Source organism: Mustela nigripes, chromosome 2, assembly GCF_022355385.1.
Source record: "Mustela nigripes isolate SB6536 chromosome 2, MUSNIG.SB6536, whole genome shotgun sequence".
Lineage (NCBI taxonomy): Eukaryota > Metazoa > Chordata > Mammalia > Carnivora > Mustelidae > Mustela > Mustela nigripes.
The window spans coordinates 108,048,026-108,069,957 of record NC_081558.1 but is presented as its reverse complement, the minus strand read 5'-3'; the positions used below and the strand labels follow the sequence as shown (position 1 = coordinate 108,069,957).

The 21,932-nt window shown below is 39.8% G+C and overlaps 1 protein-coding gene across 4 annotated transcripts in view; it reads left to right on the top strand.

Moving 5' to 3' along the window:
- TP63 (tumor protein p63) overlaps positions 1 to 21,932 on the top strand; it is a 219,960-nt gene that overhangs the window by 138,542 nt on the left and 59,486 nt on the right. For all 4 annotated transcript variants that reach the window (XM_059388024.1, XM_059388023.1, XM_059388025.1 and 1 more), the window contains exon 4: positions 2,428 to 2,682. In XM_059388024.1, the coding sequence (XP_059244007.1) occupies positions 2,428 to 2,682 (255 nt within the window). The remainder of the gene's footprint in view (positions 1 to 2,427; positions 2,683 to 21,932) is intronic.

Sequence of the window (21,932 nt, the reverse complement as noted above, 5' to 3'; positions counted from 1 at the left end):
CTCTTGTTTCTTTAGTACCACCCAATACCTTCAGTCCTCCTGCTATTCCAGGGGTCTCCTTTGTGCCTCTGGGGTAAATGCATTCTCCATGTCTTTTAAGTCCTTCCGAGAAGCACTGAGTGTTTGCTCACTGGCTTTTAACGCTGGTCCCAAAACGTTTCTCTTTACATATATTTAAAAAAAAAAAATCAAAGGACGAAGTTTCTTTGTTCTCATCCAAGCCCACAATTAGCCCAAGTTCCATTCTCTGTAGCTGGAAGGAGGAGGAAAGGGGTGACTCCACAGGCATTTTACTGCCTGTGAGAAAGTGCTCAGCCGGTTCCTTTGTCCTTTTTGTCAGGGCCGGCTGCTTCCCTAATTGTACCGCTGTAGGGAAGCACGTGCCTCCAGGAGCATTATCTGATTCCTTCAGGACCTTCAGGAGTGCTTTGCATGCTGACCCTTAACTTGAACACAAATAATATCTTTTCAATCCCATTCCTAGGCTGCTGCTGCAGGCCTGCGTACCTCCTGAGGAGCTGAATTCAGGGGCGGGGGGCAGGGGTGTGGACACTCACCAGCGCCTCAGGTTTTATTCTCTCCACTGACTCACCTGCAGTTTTGCCTCACCTGTCAGGAGGGGAAGCTGAAGCTGGAGGACAGGAAGGAATGGGAGCTGGAGAAGTCAGAGGGGAGAGAAGGCAAGACAAACAGCTGCTCTTGTCAGCATGGGGAGAAGTGTAAAGAGATTAATAGTGATTTAAAGAGCAAATGGGGACGTGGCATCCGGCCGTGGAATGCGAATGTATAAATGTACTGGAATGGACATGCGGCCTTTAGCATTTAGACAGATGCTCTCTGGACTGAATGGAATGGCCGAATTCGTACTTTCTTCCCCCCCCCCCCGTGTGAAAAACCTAAATTTTAGTTAAATAATCCAGTTTAATGACAATTTTCGTCCAGCTTCTCTTTCTTTGTGAGTCTGTTCTTCCCCGCAGTTTTACTTGGTCAAGGACTCTCAGTTATCCTTCAACGGAAGAGCCAGAGTCCTCCTTTCCTTTATAAAATATGTACCAAAGAGACTACTTTTCTCTCCTGTTTTTGCTTTGTTTTCCCCTTCACGAACTTGAAGAAAGAACGAGATCAATATGAGTCAGAAGTTTTCACACACAAAAAACTATACCATCCGGTGCTTGCCCCTTCTGAAATGTGCCCGTTTTGACTCTAGTTTAGGAAGGACTTGAATTGTCTCAGGTGTGATGGTGCTGGGCAGGGCCTGGACTCAGAGTCAGAAGATTTGGTTTCAGAATTCCCACTCTGTGCTTACTAGCTGATGCTTGAGAAGATCTCTCCCACTCTATGATAGTAATGCATTTTTTTCCCAGATTAAATGACAAGTCAATTCCTTCTTTCCATGTACATCCTATCAAGTGCCTCCTATTCCGTGCCTGTTGGCCCAGAAGACCTACAAGTATCTGGGAGAGGAGCTATATGAACTAATGTACTTCTAAATTATATCAAATATAGAATGTTAATCATAACTAGATGATGTTCCTCTTACACATGTTCTACTCTGGCAAAGAAGAAATGGCTACAAAGAAAACGAAAGAACAGATAAAAAATTAGGTTATGCTTGGATGATATACTAGCATGTTTTCTTTAAAAATATCTAGGTGGCTCTCCCTAACCTTACTACCCATGCTTCTCCAGTCTTGCTGAACTAAGTCCTCAGGGCCCGGGGCAGAGGGCAGTGGGGGGTGGCATTCCTGGTACCCTGGGACAGAATTTAGACAATAAGATTACAGGGAAGTTTGGAGGACCTCTGATTTTGCCCCATATACAACAACTCTATGCTTAAGTCCTCTTTAAAACATTTCTACCCAGTGTTCTTTCTTATTCTGAATACTATGGCGGGAGGGGATAAAAAAGAAATAGTAGGTGGTTTTTATTTATTTTAAAGAACTTCTCTATAACTACTGAGCTCTGGACATTTTTGTCCAGTTTGTTAATGAGCACATATTCTACTTTTTTTTTTTTTTAAATATAGTTGACACACAATGTTACATTAGTTTCAAGTGTATAATGTGATTTCAAGTCTATACCCTACGCTCTCCTCACTACACACACAGTCACTGTCTGTCACTAGACAGTACTACCACAAAATCATTGCGTATATTCTACTATCTGTTTCTCTTCAGGAGACCACAGTCTCCAAAAGCTGCACGTGAAGCTTTGTGATCTCTGTGGGTCATTACAAAACACACGCAGGCCTTAGACTTCCCTTGCTCTTTCTGTGTATCACAAATTAGTCATTTTACCCGGAATGTGAAGTTTCATTTCTGAATGTGAATTTCAATTTCTGTAGAATGCAGGCAGCAAATGATGCCTTCTCAGAGCAATGATCTGCCACCAACATAGCTAACACTGGGGTCTCTGGGTGTCCTGCAGCCACAGTACACGAACCTGGGGCTCCTGAACAGCATGGACCAGCAGATCCAGAACGGCTCCTCGTCCACCAGCCCCTACAACACAGACCACGCGCAGAACAGCGTCACGGCGCCGTCGCCCTACGCGCAGCCCAGCTCCACCTTCGACGCCCTCTCTCCATCCCCCGCCATCCCCTCCAACACCGACTACCCGGGTCCGCACAGCTTCGATGTGTCCTTCCAGCAGTCCAGCACCGCCAAGTCGGCCACCTGGACGGTAAGAGCCCCGGGTCCCTGTGTGCCCTTCAACTTGACCCCTGAATCCGAGGGGCGGGGGGTGGTCTTCACTACCCCTCCCAGCGGCTTCTCCTCTGTCAAAGCTTACAGATCCATTTTGAATGGTGGAATGTTTTCCACTGTCCTCCATGGACATTTTATTTTTAAATATTTAACACAGAACCTGAGAGAGAAAAAGTGCCATTGAATGGGAAAAACCCCAATCTTGGAACCAAAGCCCTATATTCTGGCAATTTCAGCAGATCTGTTCTCCCCTGCTTTGTGCAGTTGGGGTGGGGGGGAGTCCTCTACCTGAAAGTTTTTGGAAAACTATAAAGCATTATTCTAACAAAAAGTATCATGGGCATAGGATACAGGCTTGCATTTCTAAGAGTTTAGCATAGTTACTATCTCATTACTTTGAAGAAGTAAATGTCATATTAATGTGTGGTTAAAAAAATTAAATTGCAAACATGGAGTGATAGGAAATTAAAATCTCATTTATTATAGAATGGCTAAATTCATTTATACTTGTAGGTTTTATAGCACAAATTGTAACTTATTGATACTTATATATTTGCTACCTTTAGAATTTTTTTCCTCAAAGAAAGCTCTAAAATTTCAATTAGTCCAAAGAGATTCTGGTTAAAAATGGGGGAAAAAATGAACTTTGCATATATAACTTTTCCAAGAGTACATGGAAATATTTTCAAAAATTAAAAAGGTACAAGAATGTTTATTTTATTTCAAAGTTTGTTTTCTAATGTATTATAAATAAAGTTCACATATGAGGGAGGAGACTTACAAGACTGGTTTTAACTACTTGAACAAAGGATGCCCAACACCAAAGTGGCAAAATGGTACACATGTTTTTCAAACAACTTACTCTTTGCATGGATTATAGAAGTGCTTCCAGATACTATCATCTTACTGATAAATAGCTTTAGAATTATTTTAGCAGATCTTCCCACCCCCGTTGGCAAATAGATTTCTCTGGAAAGTGTTTTACTTTTTATGTTACAGTGTCTAGTTCACTGTAGCTTTAATCCAGCTCTACATCGTTTATAAAACAATCTGCATTTACGCACTACATCCCAACGTAGTTTCACACGTGTGCCCTCATTCTGTCTTCGCTTCTTTGTGAGCTAGGTAGGACAAGTTTTATAATTCCCATTTTCCTAGTGAGGAAAGCTAAGAATGTGGAGTTGAAGTGACATCCCTGAAGGGACAGAGGCTTCTGTGCTGTTGGACCTATTTCGGATTCTCCCTTCCCGCACTAGATTGTGTTCTTTTTCTACCCTTCCACATCAGGATGTTCAAAAGGGATCAAAATTTTTATTTTGGGGCTTTTCTTTCATGGTTTGAGAAGCGGTTCTGTCATGGTTCATACTTCAAACATAAAGTCTAAGTAAAAGCTTAAAATCTGATCTTCCTCCCATGTGTTATTTACCAATTATGTCCCAGTCTTGAGGGTCTTTTGTAATAATCCTGGAGACAGACACTAAAGGTGAGTAAACGTAGAGTCCCTAGACCTTAAGTAAATATTGGTTGATCAGTCTCAGTAGTAGCATGCTGAAGATCTGCTAGAAGCGCCATTTTATAAATGGCTCATGGTGCGCTTTAGCATAGGGATGACCCACTGGGTGTTCACGGTCCCTGATCTTCCAGGCCAACACTTTCTTGTTTGCACACCCGGGCCAAGCTCCACTGCGTTAGGAATAAGCACACCTGAAGGGCTAATGGGCACAATGAGGCCACTAGATGATGGAGCATTTTCCCTCTAACATGGTTTAAGGATCATAGTGGTGGAGCGTGCTGCAGGTGGAACATGAAATTGGTCTCATCAGCTCCTCATACAGAAATACAGAAATCTTAACGTTCTTAAGGTTTCTTCCAGTTTGAACATGATTCTGAACCATCCAAGCCCTTTCCTCAGAGAACTAAATTGTGTCATAGAAAAAAGCCTGGAGAGCTATACCTAAGTGGTAGATTAAGAAAGAGAGAAAATGTCTTCTTGAGTATACTTAGGTTTCCTGACATGGGACAACAGTGAGATCAGTATTCTGAATGACAGGGTAGTCACTGCTATTTATGGGAAGAGCCACTGTTTGGAAATCAGAAAACCTTAATTCTAGATATGATCATCTTTGTGAGTTTTTAGCTGAGTCACTTCATCTTTCTCAAGTTCAGTCAGTACTTCTGATGAGGATAACGATGAGTCTGGTGATACCTACTTTGTTTTCTTACGGTGAGGTTGAAGTAATTAGCAGCATAGAGGTGCTTGGGACATGTGGGTGACTCAGTCAGTTAAGCAGCCTTCTGTTCAAGTCATAACCCAGGTTCTTGAGATCCAGCCCCACAACAGGCTCCCCAGCCTGCTTCTTCCTCTGCTTGCCACTCCCCCTTGTGCTCTCTCTATGTCAAATAAAAATAAAATATTAAACTAGGACATTTTCAGAAGGACTTAGGTTCTCATTAGAAACTTTGCCTACCATTAAAGAACGGCCTTACTTAAGCTGCTTTGCCTTTCTTGGGCTTCTCTTCAGCTGTCTACTATCTACTCTATTGATTTTATAGAACGGGGTGACCTAATTAGATGTCCCTTCTCTCCTGCCAGTGTATCAGATGGTGTTCAGAGCTTCATTTATTTATTTATTTATTTATTTTAAAAAAGATTTTATTTATTTATTTGTCAGAGAGAGAGAGAGAGAGAACACAAGCAGGCAGAGGCAGAGAGAGAAGCAGGCTCCCCGCTGAGCAAGGAGCCCGATGTGGGACTCAATCCCAGGACCCTGGGATCACGACCCAAGCCGAAGGCAGTGGCTTAACCAACTGAGCCACCCAGGCATCCCCAGAGTTTTAGTAAGTCCTTTCTTGTTCACCCTCACTTTTATTTTAGTCAGAGGGATATTTCTCCTAAATTTAGGGCCCTCAAACCCTTATCTGTGTAGCTACTGAGATCACCTAAAACAGCCAAGCAGCAGTATCTAACTCTCTGAGCCAATCTGTATGCACTTCCACTTAGACATAGACCTTACATTTGTTTTAAATTATTTTTATTAACATATAATGTATTATTTGCCCCAGGGGTACAGGTCTTTGAATCATTAGGCTTACACATTTCACAGCTCACCTCGCATTTTTAAAAATTATCATCTCACTTGTTTATTTTGACTGAGCCTCACAACGAGGGCTGTCAGCCCCACTTTTATAAATGAGGAAGCTTAGAGGAGTGAAGGTGACAAGGCTGATGACCAGTCGAGGAGGGAGAGGAACCCAGGACCTCCCATTCCCAGCTCACGTCTCTCTGCCGTCCTGTCTAGACAGCTTCTCCTGGAAATGAATAGAAGAAACCATGGAGGGATATCCAGGCCCTGTGTGGTACGGAGCTGAGACTGAGCTGATGGAGGGCTTTTTAAATGTCATATTACACAACACCTATTTCTTTGGCATCTGTGCATGTTAAAGCCACTTTTCAAAATAAAATACTATCATTTAAAACTGCCCACAAACTAGAAGTAGCAGAAGCAGCTGTCAGGAGGAGGAACCACACTTTCTGCATCGTCTCCTGGTAATTTTTTAATAAAAACCTTTTTAGTACCATTTTATCACTTGTCATCATCCTCTCGTGTTTTCTCTTTTCATTCTGGTTTTACTCAGAATTACTGCCAAAATATAATGAATATATTTAAAGCATATATGCATATTTGCTTTCTCTCTTTTTTTAAACAACAAATGTGATTGTATTTCCAGTTCCATAAAAGCAAGGTATTTATTTTAAACTTTTTCCGATGAAATAAAATGAAGTGTGATAACATTTTTCCATATTCCATATCTCACAGACATGTACACATACGTTCAAACCCAAACCCACACTGAACTTAGGACTTCGCTTCAGACTCCTTTCTTCTTTCTAGAGTCTAATTGCTGCTGCTCAGGAAGGCCTCCCCTTTAACATCCTGAGGTGCCAGTCTAGGATCATGGCAAAGAATCAGGAGCCATCAGATGGTTGACAGAATGGTATTTTAGAAATGGCAAGAGGGACACCTGGGTGGCTCAGTTGGTAGGGTGTCTGCCTTCAGCTTGGGTGTTGAGGTCCTGGGATTGAGCCCCACACTGGGCTCCCTGCTCAGTGAGGAGTCTCCTCCCTCTTCCTCTGCCACTCCTCCTGCTCATGCTCTCCCTTTCAAATAAATAAGTGAAATCTTAAAAAAAAAAAAAAAAAATGGGGCACCTGGGTGGCTCAGTGAGTTAAAGCCTCTGCCTTCGGCTCAGGTCATGATCTCAGGGTCCTGGAATCAAGCCCCACATCAGGCTTTCTGCTCGGTGGGGAGCCTGCTTCCCCCCACCCTTGCCTGCCTCTCTGCCTATTTGTGATCTCTGTCAAATAAATAAATGAAATCTTAAAAAAAAAAAAAAAAAAGAAAGAGAGAGAGAAAGAAAGAAAGAAAGAAAGAGGAAACAAAAAAGACAAATGGCAAGAAACTTAGGTGTGGATTTTGATTCTGAAATTTGCTCACAGCCTATGGGACCTGTCCAAATAGGATGTTAATGCTTATTCCTTATTATGAGGATTGCATGACCTATGTAATACTAGTTTCTCATAGGAATAGAAATGTTTGCCGAATCTGAATTTTGATCCCTTTGTTTCATGAGTTTATTACAGTTTTGTGAGGGTTCAGTTGTACAACCAGCAATAATTTGAAAGAATGCAAAGCAAAAAGTTTTTGCCTTTTTTTTCCCCCCTTAGTGCTTTGGTGCTATTCGCATGCCCCAAGGAACTGTGATACTATCCACTATCCAAATATATGAATTAGATGATGTAGAATGATAACAGGTCGTCCCATATGCAGACTCCCACAGGACGGCTCTGCTGTTTTCCTATGCCTGCCCAAGCAGACACAGGCCCTCCTACCTAACACAGGGAAAGGTCCTCTCCAGATTTTAAGAAACTGTTGACTTCAACATGTCTCATTTTTTAATTGGCCACTTTGTTTGTGGCAATGCCTTGTTTTTAGTCGTCCTGGTAAATAAAGGCTAACGGTGGATTTCACTCATGGAAGAGTTGATATATTGACTTGTGGTGGCAGAGTTCTGGAGGGAAGCCACACGCTCACCAGTGGGAACTGTTTCAATGGACTGTGGCATGTCCATGTAACACATTACTCTGTGTCTATTGAAGAGAATCATGTGTACTGACTGGAATGTTTTTGGAGTTATTGCTAAGGAAAAGATAAGCTTTCTGTGGCAGCTACTTGAGAACTGAGAGGTGTGGTGAGAACATCACTTCTGGGGGCAGAGTGTTCCCTTTCCTCAGACTCTAGTGACCAGTCCTCTTGGGAATATAGGTCAGTCTGTCTTGATGATCAGCCTCACACACCTTTATCAGTTTGAGAGCTGTTTTGTCATAACCCATGATGTACAGTATTATCTGTGTGTGAATACTGTGAAAAACTTTCACGTTAGTGATTGTTGTGCTTTGTCTGAGATAAAGACCTGGTCGTTGGCCATACATTTTTTTTTTTTTCTGTCGTGATTTTTCCCTTCACAGATTTAAAGGTCTTGGAGGGTAGGCCTCCTGACCTAGTGCCCAGCACACTGTCCAGCCTACACAGGCCCGTAATAAATATAAAGAAACGTTGTTTTCTCTTCACGGCTAAAGGAAGCAATTCCAGTTCCAAGCAGTATGCCTCAATTCTGACTTTGTTAACCATCCGTAAAAGGGATGATTTTTGCCTCTACTCATGATTTCAAGAGAGCGTTTTTCCTTTGCCGTTCCTAATCATGCCAGCTTCATGTCCTGTTCAGAGCTTTGAATAGTCTGACTTGAGCAAGTGGAGAGATTAGGGCGGTGGTATTTGAAAGGGGAACAGCCAGTTCCCCAGGGAGAGCTTCATTGATCTCAGCATATCAGTCCTGCAAGCTCTCTTACCTTGGCTTCACAGGCGAGCTGAGAGGCATGCCTGTGGCCCACCCTCCCTGTCATCAGGTTACCTGAAATGTAAGACTTCCAGAATCAGGCTGCCAGCTCTGCAGAATTCTAATGCAAGCCAGGCCATTGCGTGGCCCTCTGGAATCTCAGAACTCTTAAGAATAGCCCATCAAAGGACATGGTGTACAGACCAAGTTTTTCATGGTGAAAATGATTTATCAACTGCTTTACACTAAGGAAACACTTTTGTCGTCAAATTTCGAGCTTTAATTGGAGCTGATCTCATCACTGAGTGGCTGTTAGGTTTTATTGCTGAGGGACAGGAGAGAAGACTTGGCTCCTGCTAGTGATACATGTGTTACCCATAACGAGGTTATTTTCACTTCCTGACATAGCTGTCCTATAAGTCTCCGAAGATACATAGAGGAGTGCCTTCGGGTGCCCCTCTCATGAGGAAGGAAACAATAACACTGAGCACAGTCGCCTGTTAGCCAAGCTATTTCTTAGTCCACCAAGCATTGAGGAAGACTCTCCTAAGTAAAGGGCCAGAATATTCTTGGTGATGGTTCCTGTTACTTGGTTGACCCTGGATTGGAATTAAAAATGAATTTCCATCACAAGACACACTGCAGGGCTCTTGGCCCCAGGGCAGGGCAGAATAACTTCATCAGCATGTTTGCCCTAATTTGTTTAGATTGACTCTAGGTCAATGTATGTGGGATAAACCAGTTTCACCTAATGTTTATGCCCCTCCCACACTATTCTGAATGATTTGTTGAATGCGCTTTTTATTTAAAAATAAATATTTTGGGGGTGCCTGGGTGGATCAGTGGGCTAAGCTTCTGCCTTCTGCTTAGGTCATGACCCCAGGGTCCTGGGATTGAGCTCTGCATCTGACTCCCTGCTCTGCAAGAAGCCTGCTTCTTCCTCTCCCTCTGCCTGCTGCTCTGCCTACTTGTCATCTCTCTTTCTCTCGCTCTCAAAAATAAATAAATGAAATCTTTAAAAAAACAAAAGTAAAAATAAAAATCTTGACACTGATTTATTATATCTAATGTGATGAGAACTACCACTTAATTAAAAAGAAATAAATAGCAAATTTAAATAAAGTTGACATTTCTTTTTTCCACTATAAAGTTTTCTTTTTGTTTTTCTCCTTGTTCTTTCTCCCGATCCTCCTCTTCCTCAGTCCTTCCGTCCCTTTCTTCCCTTCCATCTCCTTTTTCTCCATCACTCTGTTGACATTAGTACTGGTCAATTTTTTGTTTTGGTTTTGTAGGAATTCACCAGCCACTCAGTACCTTGTTTTTTCACTGGAGCTTTGCTTTCCTGGAATGGTGGATTAATATTGGGAAGATCATGATATAAATCTGTCACCATAGACAGTTTCATCAAGAATGGGAATCCGATGCAGGGTGCCTGGGTGGCTCAGTGGGTTAAGCTTCTGCCTTTGGCTCAGGTCATGATCTCAGGGTCCTGGGATCAAGCCCCACATCAGTCTCTACTCAGCAGGTAGCCTGCTTTCCTCTTTCTGCCTGCCTCTCTGCCTACTTGTGATTTCTGTCGAATAAATAAATAATTTATTTAAAAAAAAAAAAGGAATGGGAATAAGATTATCAGGCCCTTTTGGTTTAACAGATCATGTTGACTAGATATGGGCTACCTGAGGGGTGGCAAACCCAAATATCAGTGGGAATTGAATGATGAGAACAAGGATGGCAGCAAGATGAGATCATGTGCCCTGCCTACAAGGTCTGTCCTTTGCAATCTCAGCCCGTTGTTTTGGGAGAAAGTAGACCTGGCATTAAAAGAATAAATTTTCAGAAACAGCTTGAAAACCTGGATTTGCACATAATATCTGCAGATCTTTAAATGATCATAATAATTTAGTTTAAAAAAAAATCATAAAACACTCTAGACCAAAGGAAACAATAGACGTACTGAATGTTGACCTTGTCATATATTGAACAGTGACAAGGGAAGATTATGTGAAGTTTACATAATATAACTGGAAACTAGAGCAGGTATCTAAGGGAGAGATTACCAGTAAATATGTTTCATTCATAAATAATTCTCTATCCCTTTAAAAACTTATATAGATTAATCCCTTTCTACAATAAATTAAGCAACATGCTTGTCATTGGAGATTTTTCTGTTTTTTTTCTTGCAGTAAATGACTTTCACCTTCTCATTCCAAGTAGAATTTTATTGTATACAATATGGAATACTGTGCATTGTTGGATCCTTTGTCTAAGGAAAGGATCTTATCTGATTGTTTTTGTTTTTATCGTTGGAGAATTTTTGGGACTCTATGACTTACCTCTCTAAAATTGGCCAAACTGCAATCAGAAAAGGGCAGTGAGATTGAAAGAGAGTTGAATCAATTTTCTCAGCTCACTAACTGATGGCTTGTTTTTAATTGGCAAGTAGAGTGTGTGCCAGAAGAAAAATGACCTGAAAATTGAGGTGTAAACAGAGAATAATGTCATAAGAATTTTTAATGACTCAAAAGAAACACAGTATATCGTTAAGCTTGACAAAGATCCCTTCAAATCAGCCCAGAATGATATGTACCATTTATTGAGGGAATGTTGCTCTGAGGGCATTCCCATACCTGAGTTCGGCACCTTCTTCCACTCACATCCCAGATAATTAGCCATTTCCATAGTATGACCAAGTCTTGCCATGGCTTCCATCCCCTCTGGTGGAAAAGGGCAGATGTATTTTTCTCATGAAAGGGGTTTAGCAATCACCTGTCACATCATGAGTATAGCATGTGCATAAAATATATCCTCATAGGTTTATATCACTATCAATTACTATGTCTACTCTGGTCACCATGACTGGAAGACGACTTGAGATAACATAGCTTTCTGCTCAACCACTTCCAATTCTCTGAGATTAAAGGAGAGTTTATTGTAAGGGAAAATGTTAGACTCTTTGAAGCCCTGCAGATGTTCTGTAGACATGGAATGGCTTTTAGAACAAGGGGTCCTGTAATTAGACACATGGAGGTCTAAAGGTAATGATCTTGGCAGCAGTCTCTCCTGTGGTTTTTAATAATGATTATGGCCCCTTCATCAGGCTGCCCTCAGGTGAAATTTAAAAGAAAATTTGAAAGTAGCCAGAGATCCTAGATCTAATTCATTGTGAGGTAAGTTAGGGAAACATTCTCACTTTACAAATAGAATGAGCATTCTTATTTTAGTTCGAATGTAGTAATGAAGACCCATGATGTCTTAGTGGAAAAGAGAACAGTATAATTTGCCACTCTGTTACTGTATTACTAATGCCCGAAAGCTTGGAATGTAATTTCTGATCATGTTATGCCAAATAGGGAATTTTCAAGTTCACCAGTCATGCAGATGTTCCTTCATGGGTTACTCATTCAGTTTTTATTTTTAGTTTTTATATGGTTTAACAGGTATCATCTACTAAGTCTTGTGAAATATATAATGAAGGCAAATATTCTATTTTAAAGTACTTTGGTTGGGGGAGGGGGGAAAGAGAGAGAATCTTAAGCAGGTCTATGCCAAGTGAGGAAGCCTGATGAGGGGCTTGATCTCGCAAGATCATGACCGGAGCCCAAATCAAGAGTCAGACACTTAACCAACTGAGCTACCCAGGTGCCCCCCAAATACTTATTTTTTTACTTGAATGGTTTCCAAGTTATATTAGGAAGAACAATGATTACTTAGCTTAAGGATCCTCGTTTGAATCTGAAAAGTCATCTGACAGGCTCACAAAGAGCACGGTCCATGAAGTAGAAAACAGGACTCAGAGGGCAGCTTTGGAATACTAACAAGCCTTATGATCTTGGGCAAGTTCTTCGGTGTCTGCCCACCTGTTCAATGGGTCTTATAGTATTTAGTTGGCAAGATTGTTGTGAGGCCTAATTAAAGTTTACAAAGCTCTTTGGAAGCCTGAGAGATCAAGTTCTAAAAACACAGTATGTTACTATCTTACCCTGGATTTTTGTTTTTAGATTTATCTGCTGAATACTGCATCAATTCATGCTTACAATTTAGTTGGTTTCCTGAGGTTTTCCAGTTATAAGCAGAGATTAATAAAGTGGTATAAATATATAAATCCCTAGAAATAAAAGTAGGATGAAAAATACACTATATATAATGTATGTGTGCGGGTGTGTATACATGTACATATATATGTACGTGTATACATGTACATGTATACATATACAAATGTGTATACATATATATTTTCTTCTAATATAAAATAATTTCTTCTTAAAGCATGTTTAATTGGATCCCACAACTGTTAATCAGTTACTTTCTTTCTTAGGGATTTATTGGTAAGATTTTTTAGAACCAATGATAAAGTTTTAAACTGTGATCACTTTTAAGAGGTCAGTAAAAGAAAAATATTACTATTTTCCTTAAAAATATAAAATTAATATGCATATTTGTATAAATACAAATATGTTACTCTAGTTGAGTAAAAAAGGAATTAATTTCCAATAATTAAAATTTAGACTTGAAAGACATTTCTTTCTTCTCTCTCCCTTGTTTATGTACCTTTTCCTTCTACCCTGGGTGTAAATTTATGATTTTCATATTTATGAATATAGAGCCCTGGTGTTAAACAATATAAATTGCTTCTACTTTTTTTTTTTTTAAGCTATTTTGTATTCCTGGGAAAGCAAATCTCATTTTCCCATAAGAAAAACATTGTTATTATGGATTATATTTCTGACCAAGGACTTGTCATCAAGTAAGTCATAGATGTGATTAACTGTATGTCATAAAAAGCAAAATTCTGACCACTATCAGCCACTGTAATAGTTTAAAATAGCAAAATAATTATCATAGTCCTATAAAACTTGCTTAAATATCTTGAATGCCTTAACATGTGTATTAAGTTTACTCAATGTTTTGTTATTTTTATGAACTTGATTTATCTAAAATTGATATGCTATTATAACAAATACTTTAATTAATATTTTGATATGCCAGAATTTTGATGCACTTAATGTGTAATAATCGGAGATACCTTTGTTTCTCAAAATTTTCTCTAGGAAAATTAGAATGGAGACTTACAAAACATCTTCCTGTTTCTAAGAATTCTATTCAAAAAAGAATTCTGTAGTGTAGACTGGCTTTATTTTAAGAATTTGAATTAATTTTTAAAGGCATTATTAGAGGGGAATAATAATAAAGATATTATTACAGTAAGGGAGAGAAAAAAACTGGATCCTATTGAATTTAAAATCTTAGTTTTTCTGTGTGTTTACTATCCCTGACCACACCACAATCTCCAAAGCAGGACAGTCTTGAGAAGATAAAATGTCCCCAGAAGCAGGTGTTTACAAGAAAAGCTGTGAGCGCTAGTGGGAGCAAGCTCTGTTCCTTTGCCTTAGTGATTGATCACGGAGGTCTTTGAGGACTCAAGTTGTATATCCACTCAGAATTTGGTGCTTACCTTGAAATATTATTTGTTCAAATTATCACCTACACTCACTCTTTTGACATGTCTGTACAAACCCATAGAGTTTGTATGGAAGGTCCATGGGAAATGGCGTTTGATAATTAGATAAAGCAGATTGACCAGTAGGTACACTAGAAAGTATTGTTGTAATAGAACTCTGGAGTAATTTTTTTATACTTAACAGTTAGGATAGAGGTGTAGAAAGTATCCTGTAATGATAATTAAGAATTTCTTCTTGAACTAACCCACATAGCTAAGTAACCTCTTTCTCCCTTGCTTATTCTCGTGTCTAGAATGTATTGAAATTATATAAATCAATACGCACTCATTTAAAATGCTTAAGTTTAACTTTATTTCCTTTGAGTTTAGAAAGGCATCTGACAAATAACTATTTTAATCAGTCTTGGAAAAATATATCATCCACCCCTAAGAGTTACCATAGGTAACTCATTCTTTAGGTTTATATTAATCTTTCATGGTATTCACTGGTAATAGATCGTGTTTGATGTTTACCTTCAAAGACCACAGCTTACACATTTATATTTAGGTGTAACAAAAGCATCTTTTGCAGGTACTTCTATTTTATGTCTGAAGGTCCTTACATGATTCAACAAACAGTAACTCATCTGTGTAATTTTTTGACATAAAAGCTAGAATGGCAAGTGAGGGCCAACTCAAGGTTTAGAGAAAAGATGTCTCACTCAGCAGCAGAAGCTGAAGGAAAAGTAGACTTCTTCCAGGTTACTCACTAGGACCCTCAAGAAGCATTACATATATAGCTCTTTGTAAAAGTTCCTGTAATGTATTCATATTTCAGAAGGGATTTTTTTTAAAATTTTATTTATTTATTTGACAGACAGAGATCACAAGTAGGCAGAGAGACAGGCAGAGAGAGGAAGGGAAGCAGGGTCCCTGCTGAGCAGAGAGCCAGATTCAGGGCTCGATCCCAGGACTCTGGGATCATGACCAGTGCCGAAGGCAGGGGCTTAATCCACTGAGGCACCCAGGAGCCCCACAGAAGTGATTTCTTACCTACTGCCATGTGGTTTTCAGCTATGTTTTTCTTCACATAAACATCATAGACATAGGTAGAAGAATCATGCTGAGAAAAGTCCTTTTGTTAAGTTTTTATAGAATCTTCTTTCAGCCTCTATCCAAGTGTATTATCATCTTGGGTATGTGGGAATTAGCAGCAGGGAGGGGAAAGGTGAAGGAATAGGAAGAAGAACAGAGAAGGGAAGGGAACATTGTTCATGCAAAAACAGCAAGTGGATTCTTCTGTAAAAGTATAATGTGGATTCTCTAAGTTTGTTCATTGGATGTTTTCTAAGATGCTTTAATAGTATATTTTCATAATATGGACTTCTAAGAGGAGAAGAGCCAAGCCATTTGAAACTGAATGTTAAATTCAGTTTAAAATCTTGGCTTCTTTGACTAATGTATTCTATAATCTACTGGATGTTTTTGCTACCAAGAGGGAGAATATACCTCTTATTTCCTTCAGTTTTCCTCTTAAGAGTGTTGGCTGAGCTATTTCAGGAAAGGAGAAGAAAGGGGACTTCTTATTTTCTTTTCCTTGGCAAGTCTTGTTCCTTTTTGAGGAATCTGCATTTTATACCCAATACTAAGTAATCTTAGTCAATGAATATAGTAAGCATGCCATTCCATATACTTTCCTTTTCAGTGCTTTGAAATTTCTAGCAAAGAAGGTCTCCATAACCATCTGCCAGTATTTTAGTGAAATAAAGATAAGCGATATAATTTTAAGACCTCTTTCTCTGCTGGTTTGACTTTACTAGGTGTGAACTCATAGTGCCACAATGTAACCAAAGCAGTATTTTAATGTAAATGCATTTTTTTAAAAATTTATATGTTCTTTCTACCTGTTAGAAATAATCTTTTATTATAATTACTTTTAAATCTAAGTTTTCCTTCCTGTTGTCTCAGAATACAATCAAACTTCACAGAGCTTAGATTTGAGTCCAACCTTCACTGTGTCTGCCTTTGAGGGTCCTAGTGGGTATATACAAAGAAATGACCAGAGTTGCTTGGGTATCTTTTGTCCATGATCTCAGTAGAATGTCAGTTGTGCTCAGCACATAGAGAATGCCTCAAGAAAAAACTAATTTAGAAGTGGGAGGGCGTTAGGATGAATATATTTTGCCTGGGTACTGCCCACACTGTTAGATGAGCAGTGTGAGAGGTTACATCCTTCTAAAACTTGCTTACAAGCATTCCCACACTAACAGATTTTCTTTTTAAAAATGGTTTGACAATTTGTTTTGAAGCTGTCACTTGGGCATATGGTTGTGGGGCACAGATTAGCTCCTAATTTATTGCTCTCTGAATGTGTTTGACATCGGAATTTAGACTTCAGAAGCAGAAAATGGAATACTTGAAAACATCTAAGCAGAATAGGGGATCATCTCTTTTCCATCATTTCCTGATTTAAGATGAAAATGTTCTCTCAACTGCTAACTTACAATGAGATGTGATATGGCATATATAATCCTGTAAAATATGGGGGATGCTCACAGTGTATCATTTCTAGTTATCTTGCAGGACTGATGATTACAAATACTGTCACCATCCTATTGGATAGCCAGAATATCTTTGCCTCTTCCTGAAAACAGGGACTGTGGCTCTTTTGCTAAAATGAGGACAAACAAAAGTGCCTAAGGAGGCAGAGTGGTGGGTGGAAAGAATTTAGGCTTTGTGTGTAGATAGACCTGGAGTTGAATTCCTCCGCTCTATCTATGTGGCCTTGGGCAAGACACTATCCCTAGGGCAGCTTCTTCATCCCTAAGATGGGACTAATACATCTTTAGGTGGCACTTTATTAATAGGATTAAACTTAATGAATGTAAACTGTTTAACCCTGTGCCTGGCCAATGGTGATTTTTTTTAACTGTATAGATCATAAATTTAGGATTAGAATTCAACCTAACCCCACCACACTCACAGATTCCTTGGGCACTGTAATAAGGAATCCCCTCCTGGGGGAACTTCTAGCTTCTGCTGCCACCATTTTGTGGTGGAAGTTGTATGTTAGAACAGTGCTTTAAAATTTTATCACAGTAAGGAGCAGAGAAAAATGAATCTCTACCTTGGGCATCTCGAGTTGGTCCTGAGTCCTGAGTAGAAGACATACACTTTCTGGGCTTTTGTTTTGTTTTATTTATATAAAACATTTCAGTAAAACATTTTGTTTTGTATACATAAAACTTTTTTTTACTTTAATATATTTATATGAATATTTCTTTTCCCTGTCTAAAAAAATGAGAAGTCTTCAAAATTTTAGTTGCAGGAGGATAAATAGCATTTATCTTGTGGCTTTGAGTTACACCCAGGCATACTGCAATGTCTATTTCTGAGGTACCAGTACCTTAAACAATTGTTTAAGAAGAACAATTTTGAGATAAATTAATGTAGTCTGGAAGACGACACTGAGGAGTAATTATTTTTACAGCCATAACCCAAACCGAGTGAGGACCCCACACTATGAAAGGTTAATATTGTTATTCAGTTGCACAGAGCTCCTTCTATATTGCCCAGCTTTCCTGAAGCTAAGCCGCATTCTAGAGTTGTTTGGGTGAGCCCAGAGGGCCCAATCTCCACAAAACAGAAGTCTCAGGGCAGCAGATTCTAGCTCAAAGTGAAGAATGGTCTGGATTTTATGTGCTGCCTCCAGTGGTAGTGAGCTCAGCCACACAGTGCGTGGGAGTAGGTGGGACCCTTGACTCGTTTCAGATGGGAAAATGTATCAAGTAGCCTCTGAAGATCCTTTGGATTAAAAAAAACCCCTGTGCATCCAGAGGACAAGTCTTTTGTGGCTGGAAAGAAAAAGGACAGCAGTGGATGACCTGCTCTGTGCCAAGCAGCTGGTTAAGTGGGGGAAGAAAGTGGACTTTCTAGGCAGCCAGTGGAGTAGAAACCCAGGGGGAAGCAAGGCAGCTCCGCCCTCCCCAGGACAGTGATCCCAACTGTTCTACCTGAAGCTGTGGTCAGGTACGGGAAACTGCTCAAGTTAAAACTCGGAAGGTAGGATGAGGCCAACCTATGCAGATCAAGGCATTTGGACTTTGTCTCATGGGCAGCGTGCTCATGCTGAACACTTCTTGAGCATAGGAATAATCATGCTCAGATCCCAATATAAAGCCCATTCATACAGCAGTATCAAGCATGGTTGAAGGGGGACTGGAATGAAGAAAGCAGTTTGGAAAATGCTACGATTGTGCAGACACTTGGGGGTGGGGCTGACTACTCACCCAGGATACAGTGCACTTGAGCCAGGAAAGACAGACATGAGAGAGCCCCAGAGTCAGATGTGGAAGTCCCTGCTGCCAGGGGCTCCACGGGAAGAAGGGAGGAGGAACGGAGAACCAGGAAAGTAGCTGAAATGATTAACTGTGTTCCTAGGGGATATATGTTAGTAAAGGATTGGCAGCCATTTTCCAGCTGGGGCTTTTGCTAATCACTTAACGATGTCCCCAGTGCCTCCATTTCCTCATCTTTAAAATAAAGATAATGATAGCTACACTCCAGGGTTGCTGAGAGGGTCAAGTGAGATAATGAGGTTCCAGTGGTTTTTGAACTTGGAAGTCCATCTTCATCCAAACTGTTACTGCTGCCTTGGGATAGAGGCAGCAGGTAAGGCATGTAGCTTCCTGTCTTGTAAAATTAGCATTCACATCCTTTTACTGAGGCTCAAGCTGAAGGTCCTGCTTGAATGAGATGATTATTATCCAGCCTATTTCAAAACTTCCTACCATGTTTTCTCTCACCCCTGGGAACAAAAGCCAAAAACCTACTAGCCTCCAGACACTTGACCCTTCTGCCTTTCCTTTTTCCCTGCAGAGAAAGCCAAGTAGTCTCTAGAATAGAATTCACACTCTTCTCCAGGCCGATGGAAATGACTGGCTATGGGAGATAAGGACCTTTCTGTAAGGCCCTTCTACCCTGGGTAAGCTGCTTGTGGAGTATTTTCTCATTAGGATGATGGCTGTCATACAGACAGCCTTGCCCCCTCTCACCGTGCTTGGTCCCAGACATACTAACATGTGTGCCTCGGTTGTAAGCCATCCCTTCCAGGGACTGATTTCCCGTGGAAGCACCAGTGAGGGGAGAGGCCTTTGTCAGAATTCTCATGTCTGAATCATTGCCATGAGCTAACGTCTCCAGCTTTATGAGTCACTGCTGGCCTAGGCATCAGTTTTGTAGGTCAGAGAAATGAAGATGCAAGTTAGAGTCCCCTGTTGTCATTAGCTCACATGGGGGAAGGCAAGCAGTCTTCAGATGGCGGCATTCTAGAAACCAGATGTTCGGCCTTCTTTGTAAGGACATAAGGGAGTGGAAGGGTTTAAGAGTTAATAATAATATTTCAAAAATCCTCTAAGTTTTGTGTGTGTTTGTTTTGCTTTAGGCGAAGTAGGTGAAATGATGTGTTTGGGAGATGAATGTTCTCGTAATAGGCAAGATAGAGCTTGTAGGGGGACATCTGTATCCAACCCATTCCGCATGAGATGGGGCCAAGGCTTGCTTGTGTTTTAGTGCCTGTTCAAACATGTCTAATTTTAAAAAAGATTTATGAAGTTTTAGAGGATTCTCCATAAAATATCATTTCTTCATAGAGCAAGTAGAGTCATTAATAGCCTAGTGGTTAAAATATATACCCTCATGGTGCAGAGGCAGTGCCAACATTGGGCCCTATGCTAAAAAAAAGAGTTGCCAATATGAGGATGATATTTAAAGTATTAGGAATATCTGGAATCGTTCATGAATCTTCCTGTTAATCTAGCAAGAGGTGCAAAGAAATGATGCTTTCCAAAGTTTTTTAAAGTTTCTGATAGTGTATAAAACATAATGAGAGACATACTTGGGCATTTGCCCCCAAGTGCTTAGGAGTATAGCTCAAAAGCTGATCCAAAGGAAAGTAACAGAAGAGGGGACAGAAGACATATTTATATAGATATGCTTATATATGTATATATTATACATACATATGTACATACACATATATTCATGCATATACATTACATATACATACTTATATGTTATAAATATATATGCGCACGCACACACACACACACACACACACACACACACACATATATATGTGGAGTACCCTGTGCGGAGAGAGTGAGAATCTGAGAAACTTACTTGCTTTTTTGTTTTGTTTCTATTTTTTAATAGATAATACTTAAGTACCTGCTTAAATCTTGGTGCTTTAAAAAGTAATGACATTTTATTTCAATGATCTGCTTCTTGACACACCTTTTGGGAAGAAGGTTGGGTGTCTGCTATAATTTATAACAAATCCTCAGAGTTTACAAGAAACAAGTTACTTCTCCGTGACTTCTGCTGCCCCTCCTTTTTTTCCTCATCTTCTTTTTTTCCCCTTCTGGCTCCTTCTCAGTTCTCTCAAGGATATCAGCTGCACAGAGCAAAGGGCAAAGAAAGCAAGGAAAGTACAAGGAGTGGTAAGAAAAATAGTAAGGAAACTTCCTGAACTTACGGGGGATAGTGGTTCTTTTCTGCAAAATGAATCTTTTGAGCTTCTAAAAGAGAAGTTTGTGTACTGAACATTTTCTTACCCATAAAACTGATTTTTTTCATACTGTCTGAGGCATCTATAAATATTATATGCATGAAGGACAGGTGTTGCCCTCTATATTAGAAAATTCAGGGGTGCCTGGGTGGCTCAGGTCATGATCCCAGGGTCCTGGGATGGAGCTCCACATTGGGCTCTTTGCTTGGCAGGAAGCCTGCTTCCTCCTCTCTCTGCGTACCTCTCTGCCTACCTGTGATCTCTGTTGGTCAAATAAACAAAAATCTTAAAAAAAAAAAAAAAAAAGGAAAGAAAATTCAGAAGAAATTTTGTCACTTAAATTTTAATTATGCCTGATCAATTTCTTGGAAAAACATTAGTTCACATTCAGAAGCTCAATTTCTCTTTTGTTTGTATACCAAAATATTAGCAACAGATCTCTCTAAGAAATAAAATTGTGAATATTTTTCATTTAAACTATTTTTCCTTTTTCAATTTTTTTTAACTTCTCTTGGTATATCAAGACAAATTTTTTTTTGAGGGAGAATATTTTTTTTTAATATTTTATTTATTTTTTTATTTGAGAGAGAGAAAAATAGTGCACACAAGGGGGCAGAGAGAGAGAAGGAGAAGCAGAATCTCCACTGAGGGGGGGCACCAAACATGGAGCTCGAACCCAGGACCCTGAGATCATGACCTGAGCCAGTGGTCGACACTTAACTGACTCAGCCACCCTGGTGCCTCTTTTTGAGTGGAAATATTAATAAAGGAACTATATGGAAATAAGGATTTGAGTGATGTATCCTAGTAAAAATTTAAAAAAAAATTTTTTTCTTTTTCTTTTTACCAGTAAATTTTAAGAAATACCAGCTATGTGGAGAACTCAGTAATTCTGTGAAAAACAGTGTTGTGGGTTTTTTTTTTTTTTTTTTGTAATACTTAAAATTTTATCTCCTTAGAAGCTTTAGAATACTTTCCCACTTAAACTGGGAGGGCCAAGCATACACTTATCACTGCTGTCCTGGCATTTCCCATCTGATGCTTCATATGTTTTATATCCTATGCATGTGCTCTCATGTCCCCAGGACCTTTGCTGTAGCTAGGTGGAAGGACCCCGTATCAGTAGGTCTCAGTTGTTACAACTCACTGAACCACACCTTTAGTTTCAAAGTGCATTTCTTAAGCACCAGAAGGTACGGTATGGTGAAAAACATACATTCCCCATAGCTTACTAGCTGGGGCAATGAAGCCAGTCACTAGAGCCCTATGAGACTCCGTTTCCTCCTCGTGCAGGTTTACAGAGTCTTGCTGACAAGGTTATTGAGAG